At 42.9% G+C, this 27182-nt stretch overlaps 1 protein-coding gene across 1 annotated transcript in view; it reads right to left on the bottom strand.

Moving 5' to 3' along the window:
* FAT4 (FAT atypical cadherin 4) overlaps positions 1–23128 on the bottom strand; it is a 136354-nt gene extending 113226 nt beyond the window's left edge. The window contains exon 1 of the mRNA XM_065674352.1: positions 17685–23128. Within this exon, the coding sequence (XP_065530424.1) occupies positions 17685–22988 (5304 nt within the window). The 5' untranslated portion in view covers positions 22989–23128. The remainder of the gene's footprint in view (positions 1–17684) is intronic.
* Between the last annotated feature and the right edge of the window lie 4054 nt (positions 23129–27182).

Genomic DNA, 27182 nt, shown 5'->3' with positions numbered 1-27182 from the left:
GAATGTTTTTCAACTGACTCATGCAAGTAATCTCACTGGAGGTGAAAGCTCTTCAAGAATTATTTTTTATTAAATCACTTCTTTTGTGAGTTTACATAAGCAAGATCCTTAATTTGAAATATTCCGTAATTAGCCCGGTCAAGGACAGTGCTGTGTTCATTCCAAGCCTTTACTCAACCAAAACTATTTTTGGTCTAAGAAAGCTTAGATTAAAAAAATAAAAATATTTCTTTTGAAATGTTAGTGTGTTTGTACCACAAATTCCCTAAGTAGAATAAGTGTATATTAAAATGGTTTAATGCTACAAGTACCAATCCTAAATTCAGCCCAAAATAGGGCCTAAATTACAGTATTAATATAAGAGAATGAAACAAAATTAAAGTACAACATTGTTATAGGAAAAGAAACGTACTTGCTACTGCAAGTTGACTGTGTCCTTGATTAATTCGGAAAGAAGCTCCGCACTTTCCAACCTTGTTCTTTGTAAGGTTTACAGCGTAGGAACATCATCAGATCAGGCGGAACCTTCAGAAGCAGCAAATTATTTCCCTATTTGCAGCTGAGGCCAGATGTGATATGTGAAACCAAAGAGGGGAGATGTCTGCCTGAGACTAGCAGTTGGGCAGGTAAACATACACGAACAAATAAACATCAAACTGATTTAAGTAAATCAAAATCTTTCATTAATTACTTGTCCCTGCGGTTGCCAAACACTCAGGTCTTTTTTTGTCTGTGCTCTTTTCATGTCAGCAGGACTATACACAGTCCCAACCTGGTTACTTCAGATCCTGAACAGAACAGTTATGAATGTACCATATAATGGGATAACAACTAATGCGCATAATCCGCAAGGAACAAAACAGGCTGGGTAAAGGAGAACTTTCTGTTCTGCCTGTAAGAAACCACGGGGATGCATTGCGCCTCTTGCTTACCAAAGAGATGCCAGTGAAGTTCTGCTAAGAAAAGATCTTTGGTTCTTAAAAATTGCATTACTTCAGCAGTAAACTCACAATGAAAAGAGAATGCTCATTTGCATCAGCTTTAAACATCCATGTTTCAATGCTACAAAGCCTATGGCTGATAAAGTACTTGTGCTCCTGAGCAATAATTGTAATGAAAATGCAAAGATCTGGCAAGATATTTGCTTCTGAAATACTTCTCTATTACCATGGAGAATTTGGAATATCCACCACTGCACTGGAACAAAATAAAGATAAAGGAGCTTGAATGCAATTATTATTGCTAGGATTTCTTTCTTCTTTTTTAAATGCTCTGTAGATTTCAAAGGGAAAAGAATTAATCACATAAATAAATCAAATACTGCTGCCAGTAATAGAGCAGGAAGAAATGTTAAATAAAAACAATAAACACACTAAAATAAACATACACACACATATAATTAACATTTGGAAATTAACAGAAGAGTGAAGTACCCATGGGTGCTGTCAATGACAGTGAAAACTAGAGTACAATAGAAAGCAAAAACGAGCACCTGCTTTCTAAAGTAAAGGTATGTTACCTTACTGGTTTTGAGTGATCCTCTTGATTCAAGACTTGAATTCTACACAAGGAATTACCTTGCAATGATTTCAATTCGGGTGACCATTCCAGTCAGTGGTTCACGAAAGTGCGAGTGAGAGGCTGGCAATGGTGGGAACCCTTGGGGCAAGCCTTCTCCACTCTGTAGCACCATCACATCACGCACACAGTGAGTTCATGGCCTGATGTTCCTCCCAGAATGATGCTTCAGAGATGTGGGCTACAGGATTTTGAGCCAGGGCAAAAGCAGGATGCAGAAGAGAGTGAACAATGATACATAGTTGGCTCAGGGGCTCCACTTCACCATTGCCCTTAGAGCAGGTGACATATCATCCCATTCCCTGACCTCCTCTCTCCTCTCTCGCCACAGTACAGAGGCTCTCTATACTGTGCAAGAGGGATAAGGGTGGTTATCCACTTCCACTGCCAGGACAGTCAATATTCAAGACACCTCTGTGCCTGAGAAAATCACTTTGCAATCAGCCAAGTGCTCATCCTCAGGGACCACCAAAGCCCTGGCTCTGGATGACCTTGACTTGCCCTGGAGCCACAGGATCCAGCTGCATTCTTTCATTCCACCTATTCCTGGAACCCATTATCCACCTATGCAGGTCTGCATTTGAAATAAGGAAGCACTTGCACTACTAATTAAATCCTTTGATAAGTTCCTTATTTTTTTGGAAGACTTGCTGCAAGACAGTTAAAACTCGACTACTACAACATTTCTGACTTCAAAATTATAACTATTAAACACAAAATTAAGTTTTTAAATGTGAATAACATGGTTTTCTGTTAGCTAAAGAAAAATACAAAAATCTATAAATATATATATGACAGATAACAATCTTATAGAAAGCTGAAAGAAAATAATAAAACAGAGGAAGGCTCAGTACAGAGAAGATTCTAAAGAAAATGGGATTTCTGTGCCTCCAGTTACGTCAAGGACACAATATGGTGGCTTTTCCATTGACAGCAATGTCCAGCCTTACAGAGGTACCCCTTCTCACCCAAAACGCATGAACCAAGTCCCAGAAGATGCCTGGACACTCCAAGCCTATTGAAAGCTATACTAATGCCCAATGAAGGCAACTTTCAGAAAATAAAGCTACTGTCACAATAAATATTAATACAAAGCCTGGAGGAGAATTTATGTTCCTCACACAGAAGTAAATCCTCGAGATGAGAGACTACCAGACCATCACATCGCAGTGTCATCATCCCACCAATGTTTTGGAAAGCCAGGCAAAACCTATCAGCCTGTAACAAAACCTTCCCTCAAAAGCATATATTAGGCTTGGATTTGAAGTTGTAAATTTTTCTGACGATACTATTCACATGCTGAAAGAGACCTAATTCCAGCACCCATCAAGATAATATTAAATTTCAAATGGTTAGGTGTGCGTGAGCTGGCAGTTAAAAAACTGCCACTTGCTGAGTTTAATAACTCACAGGAAAAATTACTTTTCGGGGATTCAGAAGATGAGAACATTGAGCTGGAAGCTACTGACAGGCACTGACTGCTTAAACCCACATATAAATGCCATATTTATAAAGTAGTTTTACAAACAGTTTATCTTTCAAAACATATAAATCAAAGTCACCACATTGAAACTACCCTGCTGTAAATTTCACATAAATCTATACATTTGTTAAATGGATTCAAGATTACAATGTTACATAAACTTCTGTATTTTAAAAGCTTGATGAATCATATAGCTATATCCTAATAAACAGAGTTTCCAGACGGTAAACCAGGGAACCAGAACAGAGAAATGCAACCAATGTCACTGAACACGAGCAAAAACTTTGGAGCCCCGCAAATCACAGTATCTCTGAAAGCTTTGCATCTATTACATATATTGGGCTGTTCCTGCTTAATCCAAGTCACACAAGACCAATCGATGCTCTTTCTGTCCCATTCCGTCCTGAATGCACCTTGACGCTGCAGGTTCCCATACGTGAAGGGGGCATTATTAAATATTGGAAGATTTACGTGACGTAAAAGCAAACTACTTCCTAAAGCACAACAGAAGCTCAGCTATCATTCCACTACCCCTTCAGATAAAAATCAAATCCCAGTTTAGAGAGACAAGAAGATAAATATTTTGATATACTAAATCTCAAGAACATGCTTTGAAAAAGCATATGCCCAAATTTTATGTTACTCAGGTTTGAAAATGTAATTTCAACAGAGTTGAATTTGATCCAGGTAAAAGAAATACTCAATATTGTGTAGGCTTCATTCAAGAGATGCTTAATTACACGTTGCAGCATGCTGCAATCATCGCTGGCAGTCACCATGAACACAGAATTACAAGTGGGACATGACAGACATTGCTAACTGCATTAGACAGAGTTCCTGACCATTCCCTTACTTATAGAACAAATTTCTCATTTCCCCAGATAACACGAATGAAAAAAAAAAAAAAAAATCACACATTCACAGAGGGCATATCTCAAGTCTCATTACCTCTCAGTAAGCATTTAGAAACATCAAGCCATCATTTGGCTCAAAATTGATAAGAACTTATCAAACACTGGTTTTCCATTCCAGTGTTGCAACACACACAAAACTAAGTGTTTGTAGATCATTCAGCATAGGTGTTACTTCAGCTACAACCCATGGAGAATGACAGGGTTTTCTTTCCAAAAAACACAGAATGACTTGGAGCATACATTACTATACTCAGATCTTGACAGCTAGCACATGGAAATTAATGTTTCTCACTATATATAGTATATTGTGAAATATTTGGCTGTGTTTCAATTGTACACAACAACAACTCCAACTGCCTCTTTTCTATATTCTTTTATAATCATTTCATATGCTCGGTGAGGGGCACAGAAAAAGAACTTAGTTAATCATTAAGCTCTTTCTTTCTAAAAGCAAGCCATGCTGACTGTCCCAATTAATCTATGTCTGTGGCAGTTGCAAAGGAAGTCTATTACTCTGTTTCTGTATCAGAACCCTTTATTCTAAATGCCAGACTTCTGTTTTAAATTAAGAAATACGCAGACAGCTAGGTATTTGCTATAACCATATTAAAATATATTTTGGAGTAGTGGTGAAAGTAATTCTTTTCAAAGCAACTTTCTCGAATGAAAATTAAAATCCCATTAATAAACTCAATTTCTTTCAAAGAGGAGGCTGACATGTAAACCTGTTTGCATGTTTATGAACCATTGAATGCACATCTATTTCACACCCTTCCACCTGCAGGTGAGCTTGGGGGCCATAGAAAGGTAGACCTGTAAGCACCAACCTGCTCTCAAGCATGCTGTGTTTGCAGTTGCTTTTCCTGATGTAAACAAAACCTCGCATCTGCTATGCGATTCACTGCACAAATTTAACCAAATCTCAAATATGGTGGCTTACTTTAAGCAAGACACACAGGTCCCTGCGTGGACACTTTGGGAGGGGGAGTGTCCTACCCCATGGTAGATGTGCATATTCCTGTTCTTGATTTCCCCTGAAGGACAGTCTCCAGGTGATCTATCGTCCTACCATGAGGAGATACTGAAAGCCTCAAAAAGTAGATTATTAGTCTTCAAAGCTGAAGTTACATGCTCTGAATTCAACCATGCATCTGGAGAGCCAAATGAGGAAATGCCTCAACATGACATTATAGTCCCCACATTAAGCTAATATTGAGCAAGAAAACATGCTCTGTTTACAAGCCCCAGCAAACTACTTTAGACATCTTCTACTTTTTACCAGCCTAAGTAAACGTCAAGTACCTACCCCTGACTTAGGTCAGATAAAGCAGCTGATTTTTGTCTTTTTAAAACTATGCCACAACAGAAAGCACTCTATATTAATACTAGATAAAGCTCTCCTTTATTTTTAAATTATATGAACAAGCAATACATGTTTACCGATTAATGTCTAGAGTTTAAACTGACTTCTAAATGGACACTCCTACAAAACTGTACTCTATTAAGTGATCCTGCAGCCCACATTGCACAGTAATTTATCACTTGCTCTTTCCCTTGGAGTACTGAGTACCATCGTCTTATATTCCTTTTTACAGAGCTACATCCATGTGCCTAATTATAGATTGCAGAATGTCTTGATTTCCTTATTGCCTTGGCAAAAGCAAGATTTTTGTTGTATGTTTAGTGTTTACCCTGTGTCACTTTCAATATAGATTTCAATTTACATGAACCCAAGTTCAGTCTTATTTACTCAGGGCCACATTTTCTGCTTGGTTATACTAATATAATTGGTATAAAAAAAAAGTAATTCAATTAAATAAAATATAGTTACAGCAATGGAAAATCAGGACAATTAAAAAAAAAAAAAAGACAGCCCACTGTTTGTAAAAATTTCTTTTATAAATTCCAGATTCTCATGCTCATACATCCTTTATAGAGCCAAAGTGTAATAACAATGATACATTTTCGCAGGAAAAAAAAAAAAAAAAAAAAAAGTAGCATTTTCCTGCTCCCACAAAGGTTTTTTTGTTTTTGTTTTTTTTTCCCCCTCAGGGTGAATGTAGCTGCATTTATTTTTCCATTTGTATAGCAGTAGCCACAATTAATACTCATAATATTATGGTGTATTTATAGAAAAGCTGTTTGCACATGTGAGACCACAAAGCATCAGGAAAGCACACTCATTTTTACAGCACCGAACCTCAGCATGAAATGTCTCCCTCCACCAATTTCAGGCAGCTTTGCTTCACAAAAGAAAAATAAAATAAAAAAATTTCAATGTCTGTTTAAAAAACATATAAATATGGGGTGATCAAGGAAGGAGAGAAAGAACATTTTGAAGACAATAGACCAAAACAGCACTGTTTCGAATGAAGTTTGGTCTTAGTCATTTACAGTATACCATTAGGAGCATGACTTTGCAACTAGATTTCTTAATATATTTGTTTCTATGAAAAATGACTGCAGTAGCTCAACTTAATGACTACAAATTGAAAGTGCTACTCAAAATAAAATTTATTTGCCCTAGAATGAAGTCTCATGTACCATTTTTCTTTCATGCTTACCAGCAACAATATCCTGTGGATTTCCAGCTGTCATTAGCAGGAGAACATTACTGCCATCATTCACAAAACAAGAATCTTTAAGGCTTTCTAATGAAATTGCCTGGTTTAGATTGCTTCAAATAGATGGAGTTGAAGTTCTTGCTTCTACTCCCTTCTCCTCAGCCCTGCCATGACGGATGGTGTTGTCCATGGGTGTAACAGATCCAACAGACTTGGAACAACCGCTATGTCTGGTGACAATGATTTATTTCTGCAAGCAACTTGAGAGTTCAGACATACCATTTTTAGATAGTAGTGACCAGTCAGTTTCTACAACAATAAATAACAAATGCTAAGAAGAACAGGACTTTCCTCAGATTAAGTGCCTGCGGGACATGCTTTCCCTTACATGCCCCTGTCCCGCAGTGGCTTGGCTTCCTCCTCTGTCAGAGAAAGACTTAGGCACTGCTACCTCCTCCAGGGCAAGACATTATTTATACATACATATGTACACATACATATATACTGGTTTATTTATACACACACATCACATAAATCCATGACAGGGGAGAGCTAACATTGAGGTTGGTTATGAGCAGAGGCAGTTGCGTGCTTTTAAGGCTTCTCAGTCCAATTTGTAGGAGCTACTTTCAGCAATGCATCGGGATTTTTCTATTAGCAGATAAGAGCCAAAGGTTGGACAGCATGACATAAATCCCTGAGGACACATTATTGTTCATTTGTTACAGAAACCTAAAAGGAGGGCTTAGCTCCAGCCTTTGGCGTCCTACCGAGCAGGAGCATTGAATTTGTGCAACTCCTTCCTACACTGTAAAATGTATCAAAACAAACATATTCACAGTCATATTCCTCCCCTCTTGCCCCTCTCACACACAAACTCAAAACAGTACTGAGCAGAAAAAAAAAACCAAACCAACAATAAAAGACACCTTTATCAGCCTCAGCCATCTGTGTTCCTTTAGTCTGATCCAAGTATTTTGGCAGGCATGAGTGCAGCTTGCTCCTACCCAATATCATCCTGCCCTGCAAGAAGTCCACTCCCACTTCCTCCCCTCTCCACCAGCACGTGGGTCAGGCAGCATTCTCCATCTGTTGATTGCACGTCTTGAAATAACAAGGTATCAGAGCTTACGTTTAATTAATTATGATCTCAACATGATCACTTAAACTTATTCTGAGTAGCTACATCCCAGCTTGATAACACAGCATGGAGAAACAAACAGGTGGATAAAACCCCACACAACTTTCAGTGCTGGCCATAGAAATTACTTGGAGTTAAGAAATTTATATGTAAAAAGAAAATAAGCCAACCCCTTACAAGTCAGAAGTGCAAGAGCTAAGAGTGCTGTTAGAGAGAGAAAACAGTGGAAAGAAAACCTCTACTTCATCTAAGATCACCACCACCATAAATTATTTTCCAGACAATCTGACATGACCCTACTGGGGTTAAAATCTGGATTTTCATTCATTTCTTCCCTGAAATCATGAAGGTTCAAATTCTTTTCTAAAGCAGACAGGCATAAAAAGTTTATTAGGCAACTTTCAAAGGGAATAGAATCGTGCTCAGAAAAAAGTCATTTAAATCACACAAACAAAAATGCAGGTCTCAAAAGAATAAGAGTGCAATAAACTACTGAGTTTGCCTTCTGTTTCTAAACAGCCTTGTAATTGCAACATGTCTTCATATTTCAGACGGAATGACATTTTGATGGATTAAAAAGATTTGCTGTATTGAAAAGAATAAGGAATGGGGAAAAACACCAGGAAACCTGAAGTGTAATATAGAACAAAATCCCTACGGAAAATTCAAGCTTTAAGCGCATACACTACAGATGTGTACCATAGCTCAGACATCTTATTTATTCTTCTGAACTATTTGGGTATAATTCTCTTTATTTATCAAAAATGATCCAAAAAGGAGTTGACATGAAAAGCCCTCAACTCAGTTTTCCTTCTAGCTCTCCAAGGAACAATTCATCTTCCAGTACACTGCAAGGGAAACATAATCACGTATTTCACCACACACAGGGCCTGTGGCAAACCCACCCCTCCAGCTTAAAAGTTTTAAGTAGTGCTTCTTCTATCTTAATATACCTATAGCAAAATGCCATTGCTGAACTTAATCCTGCACTATCTAGAGTTGGATGCTATTTAAATTAATTCAGTCCAAGCAGATAAAAATTCTATTCATAGCTTAAAAAGAAGACTACTGACTTAGGTGGGTGAAACATCTTATACACATTCTTAGAATTAATAGTCTTTTCCTGGATTGTATTTCAAGAAATGCTGCAGCTACCAAAAATAAAACTTTTGCCTAAAAACCCAAAGAGGACTAGATATGAAGCACTTAAAAGTCTTAAGTGGATTGCAAAGCTCTGACAGAGACCTCCAAAAGCAGTTACTCCCATAGCACAGCTCTTAAATCCACTCCTCCTTCCCATCTGTGACAATGACTGTTATGCTCTGTACTAATATAATAATCTGCCCCATAAAAGATGCCTCCAACTAAGGGGTTGGAAATGAGTCAGAAGGAACTTCTAAGACCCAAAGTCTCATCAGCTTTATCAGTGCTGCCCATACAGAATTAAGTAAGTAGATGACATTCCTTCCATGGACAGCATGGTAGGTTGGGCACGCTGGTACAGCTCTGGTACAAACCCCATCTCCCTCCCAGGGAAGGCAGGAGTACTTGACACCTTACTATGCTGCAGCAGTGCATGTGCAGCACAGGCCCAGCAGATCTGACACCAACGCCAATCCTTGCACAGCAGCTTTAGTGTTCTCTTATTAAATAAATGAGTTATTTTAAAAATTCATAGACCCACAGACTGGTTTGGGTTGGAAGGGACCTTAAAGATCATCCAAGTTCAAACCCCCTGCCACGGGCAGGGATACCTTCCACTAGACCAGGTTGCTCAAAACCCCAGAAATCAGGTTACTGGCTACAAACTGTAGCCAGTAACTGTGCTATGGAAGAAACAATAGATAAATTGTGAATCTCCTAGAAAACTAACTTAACTTAAAGAATCACACTGCCACGTTTCTCTCACCTTTTACACACTTTTAAACCGAAAGAGGGTAGACTCAGATTAAATCTAAGGAAGAACTTCTTTATTGTGAAGATGCTGAGGCACTGGCACAGGTTGCCCAAAGAAGCTGTGGCTGCCCCCATCCCTGAAAGTGTTCAAGGCCAGGTTGGACAGGTATTGGAGCCACCTGGTCTAGTGGCAGGTGCCCCTGCCATGGCAGGGGGTTGGAACTGGATGAGCTTTAAGGTCTCTTCCAACCAAAACCATTCTGTGATTCTGTAATTCTCTGCTAGTAATGGTAAGCTGAGGCTTGACAGGCTTGGGAGCAGTCCAATAGGTACCGGAGAAGAACTGAAAATGGTACAGGCAGATCCTACAAAGAAAACTACAACACTGCTTGATCCGGTTTGGTTGCCTTCCAGACACATCCAACTGAGTGGCTGAAGACAGAATTTTTCTGACACATGCATGTATATGCATATTTAGAAGAGCACAGCTAGCCATGAGGCTGGAAAATGAGGATATGTGAAATTGAGAAAGTTACGATTTTATCTTAATGCTGATGATACTTCACCTACTGGCCATAATGGCACATCTCAAAGCTATTACTCTTTTTTTTTTTTTTTCACTTCAAGAGCTGTGAGAAAAATCCTTTCTTTGTATCTCACCTCTAATAGGGTATCCAGAGCAATTTCATGGGACATTTAGGAGTTAGCATCCTTCCCAAGGTCACTGCTGGGGACCCAGACTTGGCCAGGGGATACCACCTCTGGGCCACAGGGGAGAGTGGAGGTGGAAGGCGACACACTGCAAGAAGGTGTTCTTCTCCAGAAGAAAGAGCCCCCAAAGCTCCATCCATCTGTCTGAGCCAGCTGAATATTTCCACCACCGTGAGCACTCCTTTCTGTCTGTAGAGCTGGATGTCTGGATGGCTGTGTTAAATATAGTAGAACCCTTATACGCTAATTGCATATCACTATGTCACTACTAGCGACAGCCTATTAACAGCATATATGGGCAAAGACTGCAGAACATAAAACGCTAAGGCAAATGCTTGTTTTCATTTCTTTTTTGCATAGCTGTTGGCACATAAATTACCACTTCATAATAGGTTCTTTGAAATTCTTTTGCATTAACTAACCCAACTATATGTATTTTTACAGTGCAAACACAGCTATCAGTTTCCATCTGTTCTACTGTCCTTTTGGTATGTTATTGCTCTGAGGAAGTAAACAAAAATAGATCACTACAAAAACAAACCTGGGTGACAGTCTAGACTAAGGGTCTAATTAAAAATAAGATTTATTGGAATAGAGAGAAACATCATAGTAAAACAAAGACACAGTTTCTCTAACGTATCTGCTATTATTCTTGGCAAAGTGAAGTCAGGCTATAAATTTACTGAAACAAATCTGTATAGTACTGATGTACCATACTGATCTGGCATCACTTTTCCTCACTGCAGGAATACGTTAGGAAAACTCTTTGTTTTACTTCAATTTTAGTCATCATAAATTTCTTCTCTAATTAAAACCCAAGAGTATTAGGGCTTGTCTACACACAGGATTTGCACAGACACAATTACATGGGTAAGAAACCAAACTAACTTCACAGTAATGCTACTCCCTATCCTAGACACAGTTAAAACAACTATGTCAATAGAACTATTTCATGCTAAGGGGTTGTTTTGATGTAAATTAAACAGGCATCTTGTTATTGGAGGGTGGGAAGTGGCCCTTAGAGTGGTGATTCAACAAAATCCAATCTCTGAAAAGACTCAGATGAGACCATGGAAACATCTGGAGCCTTCTTCCATCAGTCAAAAGGGTACCAACATCCTCTGATGAGACACAATCTCAAGGTTCAAGATATGCACAGGAAATAGGAAAAGACAATAGCAAAGATTTCAGGAGCCAACAACAACTTAATCTTGCCCCAGTAAAGCCAGTGGTGAGGGCTGGAGACACCAAGAGGATAAGCAGGCTTTGGTGACCTACTTCTGGAGTTATCCAAATTGAACAGCCACTGGCTGGCTTCACCTGACTAAAACATGGAAAGAAACCTGGACTCCAGCAGCTCTGTGGGGTATCATTTTACATGGAAAAGGACTTGCTTATTAACATCAATAGAACCCAAGAATAATTTAGAGATTTGTATGAAGAATTTAACACTCAGCAAAAACAAGCACATGAAAATTTTGCTATGGTTAATGCAAACACTAGCCATAATAGCCAAAAGAGACACATGAAAAACTATTTTCCATAATAAAGAATGTTGTTTTTAAAGTCTAGTGATTTTTTAACATAAAAATCATGAAGTGACCTCACATGCAAAAATGCCCAGAGGCTGTTAAAATAGCAAAGAAATGAGAAATTCTAGATATTAAGAAAACGTAGCAAGGCAGAATCATTAATGAAATTAGAGGACGGAAAAAAAGAGACAACTTTGAACCAAACCCCACAAATTGGTTTTGAACAGTTTTCGACATAAGGTGCATTCATCTCCAGCTCCACTTCAAGCAGAACTTAGAGATCCCTTTTCAGATCAGTGCAAATGACAGCAATAACTTAAATAATTGTAAGTTACTCAGAATCAGCAATATCAGCACTAGGAAGAAAAATACCCTGGCTTTGTAGCTGGACAAGGCAGCAGATTTTCATTGTTTACTCGAACTTTTCATATGTAGTTTCCTTTGTCAAGCTATAATTAATGTGCCATGTATCATTAAAGAATAAAACGATTTATAAATAGTATGAATACAAGGAATATCCCATTGTTCTTATTCGTACGGGTAAATATGCCAGATAACAGACTTCTTTGAAGCGGGTTTCAAATTCTCTTACTAAATTTAAAGCCCTCCACCATTAGCCAGCTCGGTTAGAGAAGTAACACCATCAGTGTTTTGCCCCAGCAATCTATCCCTTTCCTCCCTCAGGGACGTTAGGGCTAGCCCCACACCCCTGAAGTGGTACCCAACCCAAACAGCACAAGGGATGCATTGTGCTCCTACGGTTTGGGCAGCCTCTCCTGCAACATATTCTGTCATTTCTGTTTAGCAGCATCTTCCCTTTCTTAATCTGGGTTTGTGGAGCTCTTTGCCGCAGAGAAGACAGTTTTTGAGCACCTCCACCTCCCTCCCAGGTTTAGTGGGTGGAGGAGTAACAGGAGTGACAGGACCTAGGCTGGGGTGACTTTAAAAGCTCCACATAAAGTCATTCCATGCAGTCATGGTTTTATGGTCATGGCTGCAGTTCACACCAGGTCAAGGCAAAATGTCCTATGATTTTCTTTCCAGGAGGAGAGGACCATTCATTCTTTCCGTCTTCATTAAATTCCAGATCTTCACTATGCCACCAGTAAGCATTGTCTAAAATCCCCATATTTTGCCTGATAAAAGAAAGCATGTATTTTGCCTAGACTATGGATTTGGGAGATAAAAGCCTCTGCCAACCTGGAAGTCCAAGTTTCCCAATAGTGCCAGTCATGAAACATACCACAAGAAGCAGCTATGCATGCACAGATGCAAAAGAAAACTTGGTGCCTCATATTTCCCTGTCTGAAAATCAAGGGAATTGCCCCTGTTTTGAGAGCACGTTAACATTCATAGGATCATTGATATGCCTCTCCAAGTATTTCCATTTTCAAATCAATACCATCAATAAAACTTTCATTTAAAGTTTATACATTTTCCAGGGTATTAAGAAAGGTATGAAGTGTATAAATAAATATTTATACCCTTCTCTCCCTTCCTTGGAAATTATGAACCTGTTTAAAGTTCAGTTAAACATCTTTCATATATAAATAATTCACATCCCAATCTGTTATCCTCTCATTCATCATATACAACATACATGGTAGCACCACTGATCCCTAGCAAACCCACTGCTCTTCTCAAGGGTTAAACATGCAAACATGCCCACTGAAGGGTTAAACATGCAAGCTAGAAATCCTGTCTAATTCCATTTAATCCCTAGTAACAGAGCACAGAAGATGAGGTATTGTCCCTGGGTTCCTATTATTACTGCCAGCTAAGAAGCAGGGTATAACACACGACCACCCAAAGTCTCCCACAGCATACAATCATTGTTTTGGGAGGCAGGATTGAATAAAGTCACATGGTTACCAAGTGATGCCAATATGCATTAGTCATTCTATATTAAGTATAAAATCATGATGGTGAAACCCTCAGCCCTGCCTGAAGAGGTTAAAAGATAATTTCTGTTGGAGAGCCATGAGAAAGGAGCTAAGCAATTACTGCATCTTTTCTTTCAGCAGAAACACATAAAAAGGCATAAAATGGCAAACAGAAGAGCTTCAGGAACACCTACATTATTTTTTCTTATCCGAGAAGAACAATGCCACACCTAACGATTAACACAAGACAGGGCAAAACAAGACTGATCACAGAACACACTCACACAACATCAAATCACCTGTTTTGTCACTGTAGGTTACACAGAAATTGGCTAATGTCAAAAGAAAAAAAGCTTTCTACTTCAGTAATAACTATCTAAAATCACACCACTTGCTGTAAAATAGAACAGGCACTACTTGAGTTTGCAAGTCTCAAAGCATTTGGTACTTTGAGCATAAATACCTCGCAACTTGCACTTTTCTGACACCACCACCACCCCCCCTTCTCTCCATATAGTAATAATAAGCACAGAAAAATACACAAATATGAAACCTAGTGCTAAAAAAACAATAATCCACAAACTGCAAATAAACTGTTCTTTGTTTCATAAACTCTTTAGCTGCTGCTTTACTGAAAATGTAATCCTCCAATTACAAGGCATGCCAGCTGCTTTTGGGTCAGAAGAGGATTCTCCACAGTCCTGTTGTCGCATAGCTCTTCCCTTGGACCCTCTCTTCAGAAAACGGCAGTGTACAACCCCCATAGCTATGCCCTATGATCCTAAAGGGCAAGCACCAGGGATGGATGAGAAAGGCTGGAAAGAGACTTTTTCACCTGGAGCACAGGTGGATCTTTTCATTATAGTTGATATAAATTTAAAATGAAAAAAAAAAAAAAAAACCCCCAAAAAAAACCCAACCTAAAAAAAACCTAAAAAACCCCAAAACCAAACAACAACAACAAAACAACAAGAAAACAACAACCCCCCCCGCCCCCCCCCCCCCCCCAAAAAAAAAACAACAAAAACACCACACCATTTCCCAGGGACAACGGTTGATTCATTTATAGAGCAATTGGCTTCACGCAAGCCTGCTCTTCTTTTATACTGCCTGCCAGCCGGACAAAGACTAGCCACTGCTTCAAAGCTGTAAATATCTCTATTTCACACCAGGTATCTGCCACCCAAAATGATTCCCAAAACGTACGTTCGACAAAAGACTATTAACTGTCTTGATTTCTGCTTTCTTCAGTCTCAGCCAGCAAGCTTAGCACTGGGTGGCTGCGTGCTCAATGTTTCACTCGCATGCCACAGTGCAATTAGGATGATGTCTGGCATCAGGGCAGAAAGCATAGCAGGCAGTGAAGAAGAAAGTAGAAGTCGTTAAGCAAATCCTGTTACTGTTTTTCCCTTTTCTTTAACCATATTCAGAAACTAAATCCAACATACTCTGCATAGAAGGAACAAAGAAAATATACAATACTGGAGCTTTTTCCTGAAAAAACAAAGTTTATATCCAGTTTATCTGTTCAGAAAGCTGTCAGGTACCAGACTTCCTAGGCTTTGTCTGCACACCTGCATCAATGCTTTACAACTTACTTCTCAAGCAGGACTCAAAAAACAAATAATAAAAATCAGTCTTCACCCTGCCATGTATATACCAAGAAAAGTTTAAGACGTTGTGGGCAAAAGAACACTTAAGCTTCGTAGTTTTAGATATTGTACAGGTCCACACACATTCACTGTCTCTTGTCAGTGTTGTGGTTATGCCGTCACTCAAGCTATCACCTTAAAAACTGGAAAAAAACATTAAACCTTCCAAATTGCACATTTGATTCCCCAAAACTCTAGCAAAAGTGTGCTTTAAGGTGGCTTTACAAAGATAAGAGATAGTGTCTACACACTTGGATATAGGCTGATTTTTCACGACAGTAGCTTGGCAGAAAATGAAGACCAACAATTTTTGCACTACATACATCAAGCTAAAAACAAAACAAAAGTTACCATCCAAAAGAAACATGGAAAAAAGCTGCATTGTTTATTCAGCCCCACTGACAGTCAGCTTGCACAAAGAATGTCACTCTAGTAGTTCTTGTTCAACTGTAGGACAGCAAAAGCTGTACCAGAGAAATCCCATCAGTCAAGAGAAAGACTGCATATGGTTAAGTTTCTTAAAGTTGATAGCTGATTATAATTTATAATGTATTTCTAAAGAAGCACAGTATGCTAATTACATTTGGAAGTAGCAGCATTTTAGAAGCTGTAAAGATACAACCAGCAATATGAAATCCTAGCTTCCAACTATTGCTTTCAATGTTCCTTTAAAGAATAAAACATTTGCTTTTGATTTCAGGAGTGGTTTGTATTCAACAATGTAAAATTTGCTTAAAGTTTCAAAGGCTGTTCTCTTCCCTGCTCACCAAATATTCATATTAAATACTTCTACATTGTGTGAGACTATTGCAATCACATGGCGTCCTCTGAGTCTTCTCCAGTCAAGAAACTCTTTGGTCATGTGGACAGACACAGAGTTGAAAGATTATGATCTAAACACCCACTGACAAAGGCTGAACCCTCAAAACACTGTCCATCAAGACAAAATATGATGCAATAATAAGAAAAAAAATGATAAAGGTTTAATCTTTTATAAATTTCTAGCAGTGATACAGAGACCCATATATCAGGAATCTTCTTTCCAATACACTACTGCTTTTCAAAACATGATAATCAACAGCACACAGCACACAAAGCTAAGCTCTCTCATAAGTGCTAAGAAATATGAGTTTGAACAGCGCTTAAAGAACTAGAAATACCACATCTACAAACAACAAAAAGGAAAACAAAATCCCAACCAACAAGAGAAACCAAACCACCACAGCATCCTTGATGGCTTAAAGCTAAGACATAATTCCGAAGGGCAAGTCTAGCTGGGATCTGTGCAAGCTATGCAGTATTGAGGCAAAGCATTCAGCTGGCAAGGGAAATAGTTGAATCACTACACACTACCACCATCCTCTGCAGGTTGACCCACTCAGCAGTGCCAGCCCCAAATTTCCAGGAACTGCAAGTTAGATAGCTCATAGTAAAATGCAGGACGCAGCTCTAGAACATGGTACAACTTAAACCAAACACAAGACTCCCTTTCACACCAAGCTTTTCACTATTCCTACACAAGACAGCAAGAACAACCTAAATGATCAGCTCTGTGGCTCAGTTACTAGACAGCGAATAAAATATTCATACTACACAGGTGTGTTTCGAACGTGTTTTCCACCCTTTGGTCCTCAAGCTAATCAGGCAGAGAACATTTAAGGACCCTTCAGTCAAGGCAAATATCTTTATGATAAGGAACACTGCCAGCTAAACCATTGCATTTGTACTGTCTGTCACACCCAAGAACAGAAACAAGCTCATTCTCGTACTCATCCATGTGTGCAAAGAAATGGCCTGAATTGGAGGTGCATGAGGAGACCTATCTGACAGACTTAACCAAGCAGGGACGCCAAGCACATCCAAGACTAGAGACACTCAATGCACTGCTCAGGGAGCAATACCCTACTGGTCAGTTCTCAGACAAATACTGACACGATTATTGCAGTGAAAAAAGTTTAGTTATAATTCACATAGGAATAGAAAGACTTCAAATAATTAACGATTGCTAAAAAGAAAACACATGCAAAACACAAGACATGATTAAATATTGTTACAGTTATTTAGTCCCTAAAATTTGTTTGACCAACCCTGGGCCTAGCGTAGCCAATTTAAGCACTCCACCTAATCTTCTTTCAAATTTCTAGAGGCAGCTTTGAGGAAAACTGTTCGAGGGATACCAACTGAAAGGTCATCTTTAACTAATGAATCAGCAGACTTAGCTTTCCTGTCTTCTGCTGTACACTACTGTCTGTAAAGCAGCTAAAAAAAAATACATAAAACGGCTCATTTAGAAAGCAAACAGGTAAATAATTACTGAATAAAAGCTTTACCTCTGCTCGTTGGGTGCGGGGCAAAACAGATGACTTTTCAATGGCATAAACATCCACCAAGTAGAGACGTGCTCCTTGTTCCCTGTCCAAAATGGCAGCGGTCTGCATGACACCAGTATGGCGCCCGATGGTGAAGAGGCGCCCAAGACTCTTATCTTCACAGCGGATGGACACAATGTAATATTCCACCTGAGCTTCAGAGCCCCGCGGACTTGATGCCTCAATAGATATCACATTTGTCCCGATAGGCTCGCCTTCTTTTAAGATGGTTATGTATTTTGGCTGAGTGAAAACAGGCCCGTCAACCCCTTGCAGAATGATAGTCATCTCAGTGGTGGATCTTCTCCTTTCAGGGCCAAGATCCGTGGCAGAAACTATGAGATTGTATATGAGCTGAGAAGGCACCAAAGCTGACGCTACTCTTAAATCTCCGCTATAGCGATCCACAATGAAGGTTTCGGTATCTCCATTGACTATTTCGTATTCCACTTCTCCATTGGCGCCCTCATCAGGATCTGCAGCAATAATTGTCATTAGAATTGAACCGATCACAACCGAAGGGTCGGCTGCGAGAGCATTTTGTGATATGAACACAGGAACATTGTCATTTTGGTCTGTCACCAAAATGGTCACGTTCTTCAAAGCAAATCGTCTGGACTCCACAGGAACAGCCTGATCTGTGGCTTTGACAGTTAACTCAAAGAGGTTAGCAAACTCGCGATCTATTTCAGCACTGGTAAATATTGTCCCTCTCACTTCATCTATACGGAAATGATTACCCCTTGGCATCTGCTGGATGATTGCATATGTTAGCTGTCCATTAATATCCGCATCTGGATCATGAGCAGTCACAGAAATGACAGAGCTACCAACAGGTACATTCTCAACAATAGATTTAAAGATGTCCCCAGGAGGAAAATTAGGAGGGTTGTCATTGAAATCCCTAACATGTATTACCACCGACATTGTAGATGACCGTGGTGGTCTTCCTTGGTCTTTTGCTGTTATATTTAGCTTATACAGCGATTGTGTCTCAAAGTCCAGTTTCTTTGCAAGAAAAATACTACCAGTGTTGGGACTGATGCTAAAGGTCCCATGATTGTTCGTCCCCGTAATGCTATAGTGGAGTTCAGCATTGTCGCCTGAATCAGAATCAGTGGCAGTGACAGATGACACAAGTTCACCAACTCTCATATTTTCCAGGACATCCACCAAAAAGGTTGATTTAGGGAAGGAAGGACTGTTGTCATTTTCATCCAACACATCAATGCTCAACAAGCAAGTTGAGCTTAGGGAAACCGCTCCAGAGTCTACTGCTTGGATGACAAGCGAATACGATGCAGTAGCTTCATGATCTAGCTTGCCTACTAATGTAACTTGGCCTGTGCTACTATCTATTGCAAACTGCTTTTCTTCATTTCCCTTGATTACAGAGTAGTGAATCAATCCATTAACCCCTTCATCAACATCTGAGGCAGAAACTCTCAGAACCTGTGTCAGATTTGCTGCCAATTCTGATATAGTAGCTTGGTAGAGATCTTTCAAGAATTTGGGGGCATTATCATTGATGTCTTTCATGTAGATTTGTACGGTTGCCTGATCTTTTAGAGGCTTTGGCAATCCCTGATCTGTTGCTATTACCGTGAGACTAAATACTGCAGCTCCCCTTTGTCTCATAAGAGCTTCTCTGTCAAACTGATGAGTACTTCTTATTTCCCCAGTTACCGCATTCAGCTCAAAATCTGGCTGCATATGCTCAAACGAATACCTGATTTCACCATTCGGCCCAAAGTCTTTATCTACAGCATTTATTTGCCCTACATATGATCCACCTCTCTGCTCCTCTTCAAAATAAAATACATAGTTGGTACTGTTGAACAGGGGTCTGTTATCGTTTACATCCTCCAGAATTACAGTAACATTCACAGTAGCATTGAGTGGCTCTACTGCTCTATCAGAGGCCACGACCAGTAAAATATATCTTTCCTGAAGTTCACGGTCCAGTTCACTTTTTATATACAGCTGACCATCTGGGAATATGCCAAAGGCATCCCCAGTATTTCCTTCAATTATGCTATAAGCTATTTCACCGTTCACTCCCGAATCTTTGTCAGAAGCCTGCACCTTAAAGAACCTGGAATTCACAGGCTCTGACTCCAAAATAGTAATTTCATAGGAAAGCTGATCAAACACAGGCGGGTTATCATTTACATCATGGACAGATACAGTCAGGATAAAGTTAGAGGACAGCTGCGGCACCCCCATATCCGAGGCCAGGATTTCAACCTGGTAAGACCCAGCATTTATGTCAAGTGGCCCTATTAAGCTTATGGCCCCCGTTTGTTCATTGATTGAAAACAAGCCCTTCGGGTTTTGCTTAAGGCTGTAAAGAACCAGACCATTAACACCTTCATCAGGATCAAGAGCTCTGGCCTGGAATATGGTATGCCCAGCTTTCCAGTTTTCAACCACATTTACACTTTCTACCGCGTGAATAAAGTGTGGAGAATTGTCATTTAAATCTTTGACAGTTATATTGACCACAGCATCTCCAGTTATTGCCCCACCACTAGCAACCACCTTCAGCTGGTAAAATGCTTGCTCTTCCCTGTCAATAATACTGGCTGTGGTGATCTGCCCTGTCACTCTGTTGATGGCAAACATGCCCCTTTGGTCACCCATAGTAATAAGGTAACTCATATTGGTGTTGAGGTCCATGGTAGAAGCAAAAACAGTACCTACGTGGTAACCTAGGGCAACATTTTCAAAGACAACAAAACTGTACACACCCTGACTGAAAACAGGTGGATTGTCCTGGGTGTCCAAGACAGTGATGGTGACAATGGCTTGGTTCTGCGACTGAAGATGGCCACCATCAGTGGCCACAATCTGCAACTGGTATGCAGTCTTCTCCTCCCTGTCAAGAGCTATTTTTGTTGTGATGACCCCTGTCTGGCCGTGAACCTGAAACCTGGAGGTGTCTCCAGCCGAGATGCTGTACTTGACTGTCCCATTGGGTCCCAGATCAGGGTCCGTGGCAGACACTGTGGTCACATAGGTTCCAGCTGGCTCATTCTCTTGGATATGGGCAAAATATTGAACCGGGTAAAACACAGGACTATTGTCATTCACATCTAGGAGACTCACGTTAACTCGAGCTATGGAAGAAAGGGGAGGAGAGCCTAAATCAGTGGCCAGGACCTGCAGGGAGAAATGAGCCTGCTCCTCCCGGTCCAGCTGCGAGATGGTGCTAAGCTTGCCTGACACAGGATCCAAACGAAAGATCCGGCGAGGGGTGACCGAGGAGGGGCCAACCACAGCCACCGCTGGTTCAGCTTCCTGCAGGGAAAAGCGGACTGTCCCATTGTCCCCCAAGTCCCCATCTGTGGCACTCAGGACCAGCAACTCAGTTCCTGATGGGGAGTTTTCAGCCAGGGACACCTGGTAACCCTCGGGTTGACTGAAGCGAGGTTTATTGTCATTGACGTCCAGGATGGTCACCACCAGCTGTGCATAGGAGAACCTGGGCTGCACCCCTTGGTCACGGGCACTGATGTTGAGCACCACCTGAGAAGCAGTCTCCCGGTCCAGCCTGCTGGAGGTGGACATGCCTGCAGCATGCCCAGCAGTGCCACCCTCGGGGCCAGCTGTGGTGACCAGCCCACTGTGCTCACTGATGCGAAACCAGCCAAGCTCGTTGCCTGAGACGATGCTGTATTTGAGATTGGCATTGAGGCCCGAGTCACGGTCTGTGGCACTCAGGCCCCTCACGTAGCTGCCCAGGGGCACCTCCTCACTGATGTTCACAGTGTAGACCGACTGCCCAAAGACAGGGGGGTGGTCATTAATGTCATTCACAAAGATCACCAGGCTAGCCACTGATGAACGGCTCACAGGAGCTGCCACCACTCCATCAGGGGAAAAGGCAGAAGTAGGGGGACCCGGGGGTGGTGGAGGGGCCCCATAGTTATCTGCCACTGCCACCGTAAGGTTATAGGCCGGGATGCGCTCCCGGTCCAGCGCAGCTGCTACCTTTATAAGGCTGAGGTTGGGTACCTTGCTGCTGTGCACTTCGAAGTGACGCTGCTCGTTTCCAGCCAGGATCGACACAGAGATGTTCCCATTGGCTGCAGGGGAGTCGGCATCACTCACTGTCAGCAGGGCCACCACTGTGCCAGGTGCTGCATTCTCATCCACAGAGGCAAAGCGTGAGGTGGCTGGGAAATAGCGAAACTTCACCCGGGGCTCATTGTCATTGACGTCGAGCAGGCGGATGAGGGCCTCAGCCCGGCCGCTCAGTGCTGGCACCCCTCGGTCCAAGGCCTGCACCGTCAGTGAGTATTGCTGTCGCATCTCATAGTCCAAGCACTCCCGGATGCGGATCACCCCACTCTCAGGGTCCACCTCAAACGGGAGGCTGCCAGCCCCCTCCCCACCACCACCGCTGCCATCACCTCCTTCCAGGCGGTAGCGGATGTCAGCATTGGTTCCTTCATCAGCATCAGCTGCCGTGACCTGGAGGACACTGGCCCCAACAGGCGCATCCTCAGGCACTCGTGCCTGGTAAAGAGTCTGGCTGAAGATGGGTGGGTTGTCATTGATGTCCTGGACGGTGACGTTGACCTGGAGGTACCCCCGCCGCCGGGGCTCACCCTTGTCCTCCACTTGCACCAACAGCTGGTAGGTGGGGGTGGCCTCCCGGTCCAGCCCACCCCGGGAAACCAGGTGCAAAAAAGCACCTTCACCGCTGGGGTTGAGCGTGATGTTGAGCCGGAAACGCCCCTCCTCGTTGCCGGCCACAATGCGGTAGGAGCCATGGTCTACACCATTAGTGCCACTGTCGGCATCGGTGGCCGTGTCCAGGATAAGCTGTCGCCCGCTGCCCGTGTCCTCCTTGAAAGTCACCACGATGGAGGGATCGGGGAAGACGGGTGCGTTGTCGTTGAGGTCGAGCACCAGGACCCGCACCTCGCTGGGGTAGGTGGGCTGGCTGGAGAGCACCACCAGGTCCACCACGTCGCTGGCCAGGCTCTCGCGGTCGATGGTGGTGCGGGTGTGCAGGGCTCCCGAGCTGGCGTTGATGGTGAAGAGAGCGTGCTGCTCGCTCAGCCGGTAGGTGAACCCGGGTCGGGTGGCGATGGTGCCTACCCAGGTGCCGGGCGGCTGCTCCTCCAGCACCTGGAAGACCTGGCGGGGCTCGGCGGCGGCGCCCAGCGGCAGCTGCGGCGGCAGCAGCAGCACCGACAGCAGCAGCAGCAGCGGCGGCGGCGAGGCCCCGCTGCCGGCGGCGGGGGGGCGGCCCATAGCGCACCGGGACAGGGTCCCGGCGCTGCCGCTCTCAGCGGCGCCCCCCGGGCTCCACTTTCCCACCGGCCGCTCCCGCTTCTCTCCCTCTCCTCACTCACGGAGGCTCCGCTCACCCTGCCCCGCCACGGACGGGAGCAGACCCGCCGGCGCGCCGCGCTCACGGGGCGCTCCACTCCTGCTGCAGCCGCTGCCGCTCCGCCCGCCGCAGCCGCCGCTCCGGGGCCGGGGGGCGCCCAGGGGCGCCGCGCCGCATCGCCGCCGTCGCTACCGCCGGGGTGCCCGCGCTTCGCCGCTCGGCAGCAGCGGCCGCCGCCCCGCCAGCATGCCCGGTGCCGGCGCGGCGGTCAGCGGCGGTGCGGGACGCCGCCGGGTTTGTAATCCACGGCCGGAGCGCTCCCCGCGGCCCGACCCCAACTTTGCCTGGCGCTCATTGATCCCTTCCTTCTTGACGCCCGCCGCCGACTCCCCCCACGGCCTCCCATTGGCCGCCCCGCCCGCCACCGGCCCGCCCACCGGCCCGCCCAGCCCGGCGGGGGCCCCGCGTACCTGGGGGTCCGCCCCGGCGGCCGGGAGGGGGGTCTGGGCGGTGGGGTCCCCGCCGGCCGGGTTGCGGCGGCGCGCCTGTCCCGCACACCGAGGGACGTGGCGGCCGGAGCTGTTTGTAAAGCAGCTCGTAGGGAGCTTGAGGCTGCTCAGCGCGGCGGCCGGGACGTGTGGTCTCCGCGAAGCCGCTCGGCTGCGCCGCGATAAACTTCCCAGCACGGCGCCGGGTGGCGAGGGGCCCGAGGCAGCCGAGCGTGGGCGCCGAGCGCCCTCTGCTGTCTCGCCGCGGCCCGGCCCTCGAAGCAGTGGGGGCTGTGGGAGCGGGCGTTCCCCCCGCTCCGTGCCGGGGGGGAAGGTGGAGCATGCCGCGGGCTCCCCGTCCTCACGGGCCCATGCTTTCCTTCATCCCAAAACAGCCTTTAAATGGCCCGGAGAGCCCCAACCCCGCCTGCCCCCGGCCACCGTCAAACGCCAGGGCAGGGACAGCCCCGGTGCCAGGGGTGTCAGTGGAAGCAGAAGTCTGATTCTGAGTTTGTCAACCTTTAAATGCAAGCTCAGGCACAAACACGGCAGTCGACCAACCTGCGGGCAGCAATTAAGCTGACAAAGTAAACCCAGCGTAGCCATGTAACAAATCAACAAACACGAGAGTTTGTTTATCCTTGTGAGGTAGTTAATGAACCTGGCAGTGAATTTTCCAACACGGAAAAGTAAGAAAAGAGAGAAGTTAGGTGAAAAGAAACAAGGAGAGTCTGAGTAACATGGAGTTGGAAGAGTTGCAGGGGTAAGGTGTCAAAGATGGGTGTAATGCAAAAAAAAAAGAGCTCAAATAAACATCAGCAGGGGTCTTGACTGGAAGTGGTTGGTGAGGTAGATGCCCCTGGACAGTATTGTCATCTAACCCCAAAACAGACTTCAGGCCCTTAACTCCTTCAATCCCCATTCCCTTTTGGCAGCCCTGACACGGTGGCTTTTTAAACAAATCCCTGCCAGCTCCATCACCACGGGGCACATTTCCTCCTGTGGGCAGCCCTCCACAGCCTGTACTTAGTTCTTCACTTTGCTGTACCTGCTACAGATGAGGATGAGTTTTGTGCCTGAAAGCGTCCTGCCAGCTGCATGAATTGGTTCAGCAGGAGATAGCAAGTATACCTTCAAACCTTACAAACCTACATACCTTAGTAGAACCACCTCCTTCCTTCTCACAGGTACCTGGACAGTAAACCATGGGGCAATTAAGAAAAGATCATTAGTCCTGTCTGACCTCCCTAATCACATCTTGCTCTCAAAATCTGCACCAATTCTTTGATATTTAACTCCATCTACAGGCGTACATCGACCTTTGCTTGCAGTCAGCAATTCACTGTCTCTTCTCAAAAGCAGCCTTATGCATGTAGGTGTCTTTATTTGTATTATAAAAATGCCCCCAGTTTAGATGAGAAAACAACAGCAATAGGGTATTTTAAAAGAGAAGAGATTATATGGGGTAAAAGGGGAGGATTACCATCATAAATTAACATCAGTCCTAGCTAGAATAACTCCTCAAGCATTCACCATGGCTTTATCACTAGAGGCTTTTCTCACTACATGGGATTTTCCACACCTGCCAACTAAACTTGAGCTCTGAGTTGAAAACACAGCACTGAGAAACATAGTGGGCATTCTGACACCCCTGAAAGGACTTTGGTCCATTCACTAATGAATAGGTCAGAATAAATCATTAACCAACTATTTTATGTGTGCAACAGGCAAAATCTTGTTCTGATTATTCAAGCTTTTCTGCACCCACAGTTTGCACTTCCCTCTGGGCTCTTCTCTCATGTGTGAAACTTTAAAGTGCTACTATAAAAGTATGGAAATTCAAATAAATGAAAATTGAACATCAGCCTCTTAAATTCTGTACACCTGAGGTAAGCACATTGCATAAAATTCTGGAAAAAAGAACATCTAGAAAAGAGGAGAAAATCTAGACAATAGGGTTTACAGCACCAGATTTATGCTATTCCAGACACTCACAAATAACACCTGTCAATATTTGATACCAGAACTATGATACATGCCCATTATATTAACACAAAAAGATACATTGCAAAAATTTTCATCCCACGTATGATAATGAGCCCAACAATATCTATTTGTCAATTTACAGGCTGTGTAATTTAACATTGGCTTTTATATCACGTATCTAATATGATGACTGTAAATATCAGCAAGTTGTTTCAGAAACAGAATTTGCTTAAATCTTTTGTATTCATAGATGTAAAGCTAGCCTAGATGTATTTCTAGGTATGAGTCACCTACAAAAGAAAAAATCACAACCTTTAAATTCCTGAAATGATTCAGGATATCAAACTTACGTTTCTTAGGATTCAGAAGTGACTTTTTAAAATCAAAATGTTTACAGAAGATTATATAAAAATTTACAAGTAATTCTAATTTACCAAAACAATTTCAGTCAATTTCTAACACTCACTACTGTTGTATTATATTTTTAGTGTGAGCTTCTATGTCAAATGTAGCCAAAGTTAGGAGATGATTTAAGAATAACAGTTTTACTTTATTTTTGGGGGGTGGAGAAGGGAAGTTGTTTTAATGGTTAAGAAAAAAATCTGTTGAAATTGAAGCAGCTACAGGAGATCTATATCAACACAAATCTGCCTATGCTGTCACTGGTGCTGCCAGCAAGAGGGGTTTCAAATGCCTTCATGGAACAGTGATAAATCCGTCAGGATCCATTCTCTCCTTTGTCAGTGCCCCTAATTTTGCTTCCTGAGAGATGAACAATTTGCTTATGTGAAGATTTGGATGTGACTGTCACAAGCACTGCATTATTTCGACATATCAGTGGTAAAAAAACAGGCCAGGACAGAAGGAAAAAAGACAAAGGCAATAAAGAAATCTTGTGTTGCCTGCCATGGGGTCATGGCCAGTGGCTCTCCATCTCCATCTGTCACTGAGCGGCTCAGATGAGAACAGTGCTGAAGAACCAAAGCTTGTGAAAACCATGACCATCTCCACTGCAAGTGCTACCTGAGTTGCTTCAAAACCCTAAAATTCTTTGCACTTTAAGAAAGTCTTTATCACCCTCATGCTAAACAAAAAAAGAAGAGAGAAGAAAAAAGAAAGGCCTTAAAACTCAGGGAAACTTCCCAAATGCTTCCCTGAAGCCCACTGGAAACATTACATATAGATCTGTGTCCTCTTTGCAATTCTTAGAGACTAATTAAAGTATGACAGAGAGAGACATCCTAAGCCAAGTTCTTCCTACAGCATTAGCCTAAGTCTGGAGTAGTTCTGCTCCTGTTACTGCAGTTACTCTGGTGATACATCAGCATAAGTCTGGGTAGAGTTTTGACCCCTTTCAGATTAACACAAATAAATTCAGACATTTAAGGCTGTGCTAGGAAGCGTTCCACCACTCATAACTTGTAAAAAGAGAAATAAAGTGAAGAAAAGGTCATTTTGCACTTTTCGTCTTGCCTACAGCTCTGTTGATAACACAGCCCAACACTTCATCAGGCTTTCACCTTCAGATACAGAACAAGCAATCTAATCCCAACACTGTCCTGCTCACACTCCACTGCAAAGTCTTAATAGCAACCTCACAGTGCCCAGTGTCAACAGATCAACACATCTGGCTGTCACACT

The sequence above is a fragment of the Lathamus discolor genome, chromosome 1 (genome assembly GCF_037157495.1).
Source record: "Lathamus discolor isolate bLatDis1 chromosome 1, bLatDis1.hap1, whole genome shotgun sequence".
Classification (NCBI taxonomy): domain Eukaryota; kingdom Metazoa; phylum Chordata; class Aves; order Psittaciformes; family Psittacidae; genus Lathamus; species Lathamus discolor.
Note: the sequence above shows the minus strand (reverse complement) of the source record. Positions and strands in the feature narration are given on the sequence as shown.